This window comes from Notothenia coriiceps, unplaced genomic scaffold, assembly GCF_000735185.1.
Source record: "Notothenia coriiceps isolate Sejong01 unplaced genomic scaffold, NC01 NC01_scaffold00016792, whole genome shotgun sequence".
NCBI lineage: Eukaryota > Metazoa > Chordata > Actinopteri > Perciformes > Nototheniidae > Notothenia > Notothenia coriiceps.
In genome coordinates, this window is record NW_011349493.1 from 1 (window position 1) to 9,546 (window position 9,546).

General features: G+C 40.2%; 1 protein-coding gene across 1 annotated transcript; it reads right to left on the reverse strand.

Annotated features, from left to right (window-relative positions):
- Window positions 1–2,341: 2,341 nt before the first annotated feature.
- LOC104949763 (CD151 antigen-like) lies at window positions 2,342–9,039 on the reverse strand (the record flags this gene model as incomplete). Its single annotated transcript, XM_010776169.1, has 5 exons — window positions 2,342–3,515; window positions 3,634–3,720; window positions 4,456–4,614; window positions 6,349–6,453; window positions 8,965–9,039. Coding segments are annotated over 5 exons (486 nt in total), but the record flags the coding sequence as incomplete, so codon positions are not given.
- Between the last annotated feature and the right edge of the window lie 507 nt (window positions 9,040–9,546).

The following is a 9,546-nucleotide window of genomic DNA, read 5'->3' on the forward strand; positions in this document are numbered from 1 at the left end:
ACACAAACACACACACAATTTAAACAGCCAAGGCCTTGAATGAAAATGACCTGAGATGTGTGAGCCTGCAACAGAGGTTTTGATGCAGAGCATTCATACAGCTATACATGAAAGCAAGATATTTTTCACTTCCGTTATTCACACCCATTCCCAGGGTAAACTGTCTGAAAGTCACAGCTAATTTCTGCCTCCAGAATAACCTGTGGCGCTTTCCTGACATCCCTTTGTCTTTTTATGTAATGTACACACACGTTGGCATACAGTCGCTCTGTAACCTTTTTGGCATGTGACCTCTTCACACAATGCAATCTCTATTTTTGGACCCATGTGAAAGTTTGGCATACCTCCGGACAGTTATCAAATACATACAGAATTATTTAATTGTTTATGTACTTGAGGAAGTCAAATAAACCACAGAAATGGCAACAAATTGGAACAAATAAATAAATAAATATGCATATTTTTCCAATCCTACTCATCATCAGGACTCTTTAAGTGGTCCTGACCCACAGGTTGGGAATCACTTGTGGTGTTTAACTTCGGAGTGTACAGTCGTTTCCATAGGTAACCCTAAACTAAACCATAACTATACTTACCTAACCTTAACCTCTACCCGATCCCATTGACGACAGGAACCGTTATAGCTCATGATAAATGTGACTGCTGTGAAACCAAATCAGAAACAACAAATTCTTAACCTCAGCAGCTGACGTGTCCTGCTTAAACTAAGGAAAATTATGCAAACTATATCTAAAATAAGACTCATGTCCCCTGCCTTTGGGGGACTCTGCATGTTCCTGCAAGGGTTACCAGCTGCAGATGAAGCACAGCCCCCTATTTGTAGGCGCAGAAATCACCTGTCAGGAAAATAAAAAGCTGGAAGGCTGTACGAACCCCCTCCTGGAGTGAAAATTACATAGCTCTCTGCTGGATGGGCCAGCAGGACGAGGTGCACTGGATAGACAACCGAGCATTGTGGGAGATATTTTGAAAATGTCATCCTACAACAGCAAGAGCGGCAGGCAGGCCCGCACGCCCTGCAGGGGTCAGGGGGATTTATTATGGCTTTCATCAGTGGGGCACGATTGGTCGGGACTCATTGGTGGATCAAAGGCTCGTCATAATTTCTGTCATCTATTAAAAGTCAAATTCAAGCAACTACCTAACCGAAGGCGACGACTGTGTCAAGAGCAGGACTAGCATTCCGCAGATGTCTGCTACATGGAAAAATGCCCTGTTAACCTCTTAAAATTGCCATGTGCTGAACTACTTTCACTCCAATGGAAACATTAACTACGGAACCCCCCACCCCCCTTGTGAGGGAAAAATAAATTAAAACACGACTCTCTCGTTTTGAGGGATGACTCAGCTTTCACAAGGTGTGCTGAGAGAGCACTTCCAAGGGGTATTATGACAATACACACAGATTTCTGTTGTTTCATTTTATATTGTGCGCCTGTTACACAGAGGGGAAATGTTTTTTACTCTGACATATTCACTCACAGAGAAATAGAAACCAATATAGGATCATGCCATTTGATTTTCTTACCATATTTTAGGATGAATGCATTCAATGTTTTTCACAGATTACAAGCAGATGAAGTTCAATGTCTAAGTGACCTTTGTTATTGTGACCATCCTTAAAAATCCCCATTCCCCCCTCCCCCCTCCCCCTCCTGACACTTTGGGCGACCACATTAAAGCTTTTCTGTCGTTTTGAATGAGAAGAGTGTGTTTAGGGAGGGGGTAATCCTCAATAGCCTCTGGGTGTTATTGCTCACACTCTTACCAGCTGTTTTCATCAGTGTGGTGTTGTGGCGCTGGAAGCCTGGCGGGTGCTGCCCCCCTGTGTTTGCACGCTGTAACTGCTGTGGCTCACAGTAATGATGGACCCCAAACAAATACAAGGGGTCAAATGAGGTGGGCTTGCACTGAACAGCAGAATAACTCCCATTACAGACTGTATAGCTGTCATGCTATAGGTAATACACTCCAGTAGTAGCCGTGGAGAATATGGCTCACATCCTACTGTAAACCTCCACAGTACAGCAACATTAGGGAAATTACTTTGGGTTAATACACTAATGCACCTGTAAGCTGATGCCAATACTGTAAGGGCCACTGGTTACAGACACGGGGGGGTTGTCTTTACACAATAATTGTATAGTTTTAGGGATTAATTGCCCTGACAAGGTGAGGTGAAGGACGTTTGGGCAGTTACGATATTGAAAATAATATCAGTTGTCTCAATGAATGAAAAATGGAGATGCTGTATGTTACACCGTTCATGTTGCAAAATCTCACCTGACTTTTGCTGAGAAAGCACCACAGAAGCAAAATGTTATTGTTAATCAATGTTTATTCAAACTAAAATACAACCAGGATTATCACAAAGACAGAAATACAGCAGATTAATTTAGTGTCGTCTTTGAGGCACATGGGAAACAGTGAGTGACTATCATGTGTCCTTTAAATACAATCATATATTCATGGTCTATAGGAAAGTGAACAAATGTTAATTTATAAAAACTATCTAAAAAGAGAGACATCAATAGAAATGTGAATAAGGCTGAAAGAGGGACAGTAGGTCCTTACACAAAGTTGAGAACTTTGGCATCAGTGGATAAATCCCTTGTATAAAAAAGGCGCAAACATGAGGCACTTCCTTATGAGCAATATGAGTGGCACTGCTTGTATGTAACATTATCATAATGACTTTATTAAGATCAACTTGAGTTGTCTCACAGAGTTAAAGCAGGTCATTAAGGTGGCAGAAATGATATGATCAAACATGATAGGACAATATGAAGACACATAGGTAACAATTATAGCTCACAAGAAAGCACCTCTAAAGTGTAAAACAACCATTTACAAAATATAGAACCGAACAGTGTAAAAGTTTAAAAGCCACTAATGAACAGATATTTGAAATGCATGACTGGCTAGTTAAAGAGGAATCCAAATGCTGTTGCAGTTTAGGGGGCTCCAGAAGGCGGGACTCACTGCTGGGACCAGGGTTTACGTTTCCTGCAGAGTGCCAGTTTTACTCCACTGATCCTAACACAACTCTGGGGTGTAGCACCTGGTCCACAAACAATTGTACATGCAGGGAATCGGAGTGGAAGAAAACTACAAAGTTTCCGTCCCTAGGAGGCTGTCCCACACTCATTTATCTCTGTTAGAAATCCCATCAGTTTCTCTCTGAGGGTTTCGCTGTGATCTTGAAGACGTAGCTGAGGCTGCAAATGGAATGCCTAATTACTTCAAAAACCTTGTAGTGTTTTTCCACCCTTTGTTTACTAAAATGAGTTCCTCAGCTGTGCAATTTGATCCCTCGCCAAAATGTTCCTTCCCCTATGTGCAAGGGAAAGAAAAGAACCTATGGGCTATTTGAGTATGGGATGTGTTGTTGGAGTACCTCCCTCTCCCACACGTTTCTTCTTCTGCTTCTCTCTTTAGTACGGCTCTGACTTTAGACTTCGATATAGGCAGCATGTGAACACCATCCCTATGACCTGGGGGTTGGACGGCAGAGAAGAAAAACACAATTTAGCAAATTCACCATGGATATACGTTTATTGAATCTTTATGTATGTTGAGCAAACTGTAAAAAGAGTTGACTTTATTTCTCACCTGTACGCAGGCTATCCCAACACCCACCGCTCCGATGATCTTCAGATGGTCCAGGATGAATTTCTCCAGTTTGGAGATGCACCCCCCCTTAATGAAAACAAAGAGTCGTCATGTTGATGTGGGAGTCTCACTGCAAACAAATTTTGTGTATACTGCTCAGATATTACATTTCTTCTAACTCTGCTGTTCTAATACAATGTTGAAATGTTGCTAGGTACAAGTACCTACACATACTACTGTACACATTGAGGAACTACTGCACTTTTGCATACTATACTTCTACTGCACTACTCCAGAGGGTGATATTGTACTCCACTACATGTATCTGACAGCTTTAAATGGAGATTTCTGCATTAAAAAAAACACGTCAAACGTTTATAAAAATGTATTTTGTGATGATTTAAATTATCCAACAACAGCACAACCATTAGTTAATAATTTGTCAATTGATCAATTAGTCAACTGATGGTAAATTAATTGTCAACTATTTTGTCCATTTATGATATTTTTCAGTGGAAAATATTTTATTTGTTATGATTTATTATATAATAGTATATTATGCACATATACAGAGGGCACTTTTCTGCATTAAGTATTTATACTTTAAATACATTTTCCTGGCTAAAATTGCATATTTGTACAAATGTAACATGACTCCTATGGAGTATTTCTACAGTGTGGTATTAGCACTCTTATTTAAGTGTAGGATCTGAATACTTCCTCCATCACTGCCATCACACCACCCATCTCAGTGCTGACATGCTGAGACATGACAGAAATACTGATCCCCCCCGCTGTGTAAAGCCCCCATCCTGCTCTCACCTCCACCTTGTAGATGTTGGACGGGTGGTCCCTGCGGCCACAGAGCGTGGTGAGACTCTTGCAGCAGCTGTCAGGCACCACGCGGCCCTCCGCCTCTCTGGAGCGGATCCACACGCTCTCAGCCCAGTCAGACGAACTGTTGCTGCCACAGCACTTAAACTGAGGGAGACACACAAACACATTGCCTATCTTTAGACCACTTTGATGGTAGCAAAAAAGTATACAAAGACATTGTTCAATTCTTTTTATACAAAATGGGTATTTTGCTGGAGAAATAGTTTGACATTTTGGGTTAATATTCTGTTGTTATATGAGGAGATCCATACTACTCTGAGATCTGTATGGTTAATAAAGAGCTACAGCGAGCAGTTGCTTAGCTTAGGGGCGTGAACCCTTCTGTATCTCCAGAATCAATTTCAATCCTTTGGCTCATGATTCATAAATAACATTATTAAGCTTGTTAGTGTTTACATAGCTGCCTTTTAGTTTATCAGAAACACTCACACTGTAACCTTGGACAAAACGAAAGACTTGTTGAGTAGGATTACTGTCCCTGAGTATTAATATCTGGGCTGTTTTGTAGAAGAAAATAAACATTAATTTAACCCTTAGATGCACGAGTGACTGGACCCTACACTCTTCCATAAGTGGGTCAAAAAGGACCCGTATTAGAATAATATGTGTTTTTATGCCATTTTTGTCATTTGGGTTAAGAAAAATCACTTGTATAATATTACGATCACACTAGAAATATTTTATATTTAATTTTTCACTATTTATAAAAAAAAAATACATTTTGAAAAAAAAATTCCATAGAAAATGCATGCGGGTCATTTTTGACCCACTTATGGAAGCTTGGGGTAGTAATACAAAAACTACAATTTCTTAAAATGTAAATAAAAAATTTGAATGGCATGATATCCAAAACATGTATTTTGAGGAATAGCTGGAATATGAAATGATAAAATAATGTAATTAGAAAGATACTCTAAGAAAACCACCTCACTGGGTCAAAAAAGACCCACTTAAGCATCTAAGGGTTACAAATATTTTTTGGGAAGTTGTGAATGGATTAGGAATGACAGAAAATGAATCTGGATTCTTACAGTAGTCTATCTTTCCCTCACCCCTAATTTATTGGAGTTGGAGTAGTAAACTTCCTTGACGTCTAACAGCCCGGGGCAGCTCATAATTTAAAACTGAGAATAATACATGAACCTAACTGAAGTCTCGACTGCTGCTCAAATTTATCCGTTCCTTCATGTGCTGTCGTCTTGTATAAGCATAGAGAGGGTGAATTACAAAACAGGATGAAGACAAGTCCATCATGCTTAGCTGGAGACTGAGGGACTGGAATCGGATTTGTTTTTGACTCGTCTTCATCACCGAAATCTCTAATCTGATGGGATGATAGGGTACCAAAACCAATCAACAGGCCTCAAGAGAGTCAATGAGAATCTCACACGTAAGCTGTTCGCTAAAAATAATGACGGTGACCAATGTATTTTGGGCCAGAAAAAAACAGCACTCTTTACAATCGGTTATCATTTAAGAGCTTATGTTAAAAATACAATTCAATGTACCTCAGCTACAGACGCTATGACACATTCATAGTAAAATTGCAAAAAATGTAGTTTCCAGCCCTCCAATAAGGAGACTTCCTGCTTCGTCTGTTGGGAAATGTCCTATTTTAAATCTGGACTGAGAAAACGAGAAATTTGAAGATTTGAGAAACTTGGATGGACATTTTCACTAATTCTGATATTTTATAGACCAAACCATTAAAAGACTAAATGATAATGCAAATCATTGTTGGCATCAGCCTGAACCTCCACCTTGTTATATTGTTAGTTGTATCCACGCCACTCTACATCCTGGTATTTAGACTCTTACCTCCTCCTGCAGCTTGTCCACCGCACTGGTGATGTGCTCGTGGGTGCTCTGCTGATACTTCTGGGTCATGGTCTCCCTCAGGTTCTGCTTCAGCTCCTGATTCAGCTGACACACACACACACACACACACACACACACACACACACACACACACACACACACACACACACACACACACACACACACACACACACACACACACACACACACTATATTCACTAACAGCCAATGACATAGCAACACAGAAATCCTAGGCCAGCATGGAGCATGACCAAGTGATGAAATGAGTTGTAATTGTTGACTGAGGAGATGTATAGCACCTCCTGACGATACACGTCATGGACAGCAGGTTAACAACACAGGAGCAGAGGAGAGTAAAGGCATAGAAAGTCTGTATGTTTCTTTTTTTGTTCTCGAGACCAGCGGCAGACACTCCAGGAGCGGGAGGTCTGGGGGGCTCAGTTTCTATGGCAACAAGCCAGCTGGGAAACCACTGTAAATCAAAGCATGAAGGAGATATCAAGGGAATTAATGATGAAGGGAGGAGGGGAGGGCGGAGAGAGATGAGAGACGGGAGGTGAAGACAAAGAGGAAGGTAGAGGACGAGGGGAGCATTTAATTTCACCTGTTGATATTCTGGGAGACACTGCGGCAGTATGAAATGGCTCGGTAAGAAGAAACAGCCAGAGTGTGAGAGAACAGCTTTATGTGGCATTAACCATAAATACATGCTAACCTGAGTTTAAGCATCTAATTAGGAGCCATCGCCCCAACACTGCAGCTGGCCTGGGAGTCTCAACAAAGTAACAGCAACATTGTGCAACACCTACAGGTAAGGAAAATAATAGCATCTGCTGTGTTTAAAAAAAGAAAAGATATTTCTGGGCTACCAGTGCCATTATTCGAGTGCAAGTGTTGAAGGGGGGAGACAGAGGGGATGAAACTCGGCAAATGGTCCAAACAAACTGAGCTATACAGCGGCCCAGCATCTGCTGATTTGACTTCTACAGCTGCTATGTATCTTCTATATGGCTGCTATTTGACCGCCTTCCTTTTTTAAACGTACAAATGTTTATATTACTTTTAAAATATTTTTACATGCGTTTCAGGTCACCAGAACTGTACTATAAGACAAGCATTTTTCTACACACACAATTGGCTTAACTCTGTAAATCAAGTGTGTGATTAAGTTGATCTCAGGCCATACTGTACAAAGATAGAAGCAGTTTTAAAGAAAACAAATGTTACACATGAAGAACAGCTTCATAAAATAGATGTAATTGCAGATGTAGCTGTGATTGCCTTCAAGTGATGAAGTTCAGCAGCTATTACTTTCTATTCCTAAAGGAAGGAAATGTGTTGACGTTTGCAAACTGATGCTGCTGTCGCTTCCCTTTACTCTAGGTGACGAGTGTGGAGAACCTGCAGCTTCAATAAGTGTGTTTGGCATCTCGCAATTAAAAGCAATTGTTACGTTTTCACGACAAATTAAGAAATCAGGAACAGTTAACAAGGGAGGAAGAGTAGAGGGAGGAAAGAGAGTGGCTTTAAAGCATTTAGTAACACAGTAACAATCTTTTGAAGCTGGTAAAGGACCTTTAGGAAAGAACAGAGAGCTACTGAGAGACTGCTCGTGTTTAGGAGAGTTGTGTATTATGAATGAGGATGTTACAATGAAGGCAGTGCACCTCTAGACTGAGAAAAGTCCTGTTGCTGAGCTACAAGCCACGGGCCTTAAAGACAAGTCGAGGAGGTGGTGACGCTGCTGCAGAGCCGTGTCAGATTAATATTACACGAGAAAAAAAAACTTCTCATTTGCAACTACCTGCCCTGCAGTCAGTCATAACTCACACGCTGTCGGATTTAGTCAACTACAGCACATGAGAAGAGACAGTTATCACATATGTGCATTTTGTAGTGTTTAGTACTCTATGCAGTGTTAAACCTGTGTGAGTAGAGTTTAAAATTAGTTTGTTTTTGGGATGTAACGGTTCCATTTGATTGTAATTCAATCCAAACACTAATAAAAAGCATCCAAATCATTCTGACACAGTATTCCTAGAGAACATTTTTAATAAAGTTAGGACAAGATGTTCCCAAAATAAAATAGTTTAGTATGATATTTGTTGTTATAAATCCCCACACTGATTTATCATGTTGGTTTTGCGGTGGTTAAAATCACAGCAAAGGCCATGTGGGACTATAAACAGTCGTATTTGAACTCTTCTGACTACATGCTCAGATAAAAAGGCACGTAACAAGTGTCAAGCATGCTCTATTGATTTTCTCAGTAAAGTACTTCACAGCTTTTACACACACATAGACATGTGATCATTTACTATGAGAACAGGCGGGCGTCCACCCAAGAGGTTAAACAAATATCAGAAGTCAAAAGAAGTAACGAAACAAACACAACTCAGCGAAGACTGTATTGTGACTTAAAATATATCCTAACATCTGTGTCCAAAATAAAATGACTTTTTTTATATCTAATCTTCCCATATCTGTCAGCTGCTGTTCCATCCTTGCACACATACAACCTAACAAACAGATCAAATCCCCAGGTGCCTTGTAAAATATATTGGAAAGGACTTTTTTGATCGTCAAGGGGATTACCTGCTGGTAGTAGATATAAGCCAGGACGCCAGCCAGGATCTCCAACAGGAAGATACACAGCAGCAGGACGAAGTACTGAGGACAGAGGGAAGAAGAAGAAAACACAGTTAGTGGAGGGTAATGTGATGAGGCGACAGGTGGCTGAACAAAATCAGAGTGTTTAAAGTCTAACGCTGCTAGAAGCTGGTTTGAACAACATAAAACACATAGTGGCTAAAGTCTGGTCCAATGATATAAAGACATTGATTAGAGATTGAAATATGGGAAGGTCGATCCACTGCAGAACAGGTTTGTGACAGTCGATAAAAGACAACAAAATGAGAACAAACAATGCTCATGAATAATAAAAGTTAGACTGCCTGGGTTGTTTTTTTGCTGATGGCACAAATAAAATAAAGGAGCTCCTGACAGCTAGAGAAAAATGTGTTAATTGTAGAAGTGAGATTAAAAATGATTTATTACATTACATTTCATTTGGCTGATGCTTTTATCCAAAGAGGCTTACAATATGAGCAAAAACAATAGAGATTAAAACTCAGAACAAGAAGGAAAGTGCTGATATATTCACTTCAGCAAGTCATA